Below are 1,007 nucleotides of genomic sequence, written 5' to 3' on the forward strand. Positions count from 1 at the left end.
TGTACACCAGGCACCTGATGAAAACAGGTTAAAAAAAGACAATTTTAACTTTGAAAATAGTAATCAATTGATTTTCTTTCCTTAAGGTAGAAAATATTTTGCTAAATGATGCCGGAAATTATGTGCTTTGTGACTTTGGCAGTGCCACTAATAAGTTTCTCAATCCTCAAAAAGATGGAGTTAATGTAGTAGAAGAAGAAATTAAAAAGTAAGTGCTTACCTTCATTGCATTTTGTATCACAGGCATTTTGATTAACTTGAGTCTGTAGCCAGCTAGCTACATTAATACACATTTTACAAGATTCCATTTGTAGATTCCTTTACAATAGAAATGATTAGTATGTGACTAGACAATCTAATGGACAGTCAGTGAATACCATGAATGAAATTTTTTGTCTATGTGGTAAACAGATTAATAATGAAACTTATAAAATAAGTGGTAGTAGTTAATAGACCCATTAAGAGAGTTTTAAGCCATTTGAGTTAAAAAGATTTATTCTTACATGAGTATGAATGTTTGGCCTGTGTGTGTATTTGTGTAGCACATGTGTGTAGTATCTGTGGAGGTCAGAAGAGTGCCTTGGGTTCTCTGAATAGTTGGTGCTGGGAACTGAACCCTGGTCTTCTGCAAGAACAGAGTTTTAACCATGCGTCATCTCTCCAGTTCCTTAAGTGATTGTGAGTCCAGTGTAGTGTCTTTGTCTTTACCAAAACAGGGCAGTGGTGCATTTGCAAGAGTAAAGAGCTCGAGACATGTTAGCTGTTGTTGCCAGCGAGTATCATATGTACTTGTGTGAAAGTGTAAGTGCTCAGACTATACAAAGTTACTCTTTCTTTAGCGTCATATTGCAAAGCTTTCTCGGGTAATGTCACACAGCTTATTGTTTCTCAGTCCTGTGCTTTCTGTGGTTGCCAGGCTACTGTGAGAACCTAACTTTGCTGCTTTTTAGTTTCAGAAAGTACAACTAGCAGTTTGTCTTAGAGCACTGAAATGACAGAGAGGACAG

The 1,007-nt window shown here is 36.7% G+C and overlaps 1 protein-coding gene across 1 annotated transcript in view; it reads left to right on the forward strand.

The window, feature by feature from the left end:
- Bmp2k (BMP2 inducible kinase) overlaps window positions 1-1,007 on the forward strand; it is a 92,101-nt gene that overhangs the window by 40,786 nt on the left and 50,308 nt on the right. The window contains exon 5 of the mRNA XM_026785041.1: window positions 87-208. Within this exon, the coding sequence (XP_026640842.1) occupies window positions 87-208 (122 nt within the window). The remainder of the gene's footprint in view (window positions 1-86; window positions 209-1,007) is intronic.

The sequence above is a fragment of the Microtus ochrogaster genome, linkage group LG1, assembly GCF_000317375.1.
Source record: "Microtus ochrogaster isolate Prairie Vole_2 linkage group LG1, MicOch1.0, whole genome shotgun sequence".
Taxonomy (NCBI): Eukaryota; Metazoa; Chordata; class Mammalia; order Rodentia; family Cricetidae; genus Microtus; species Microtus ochrogaster.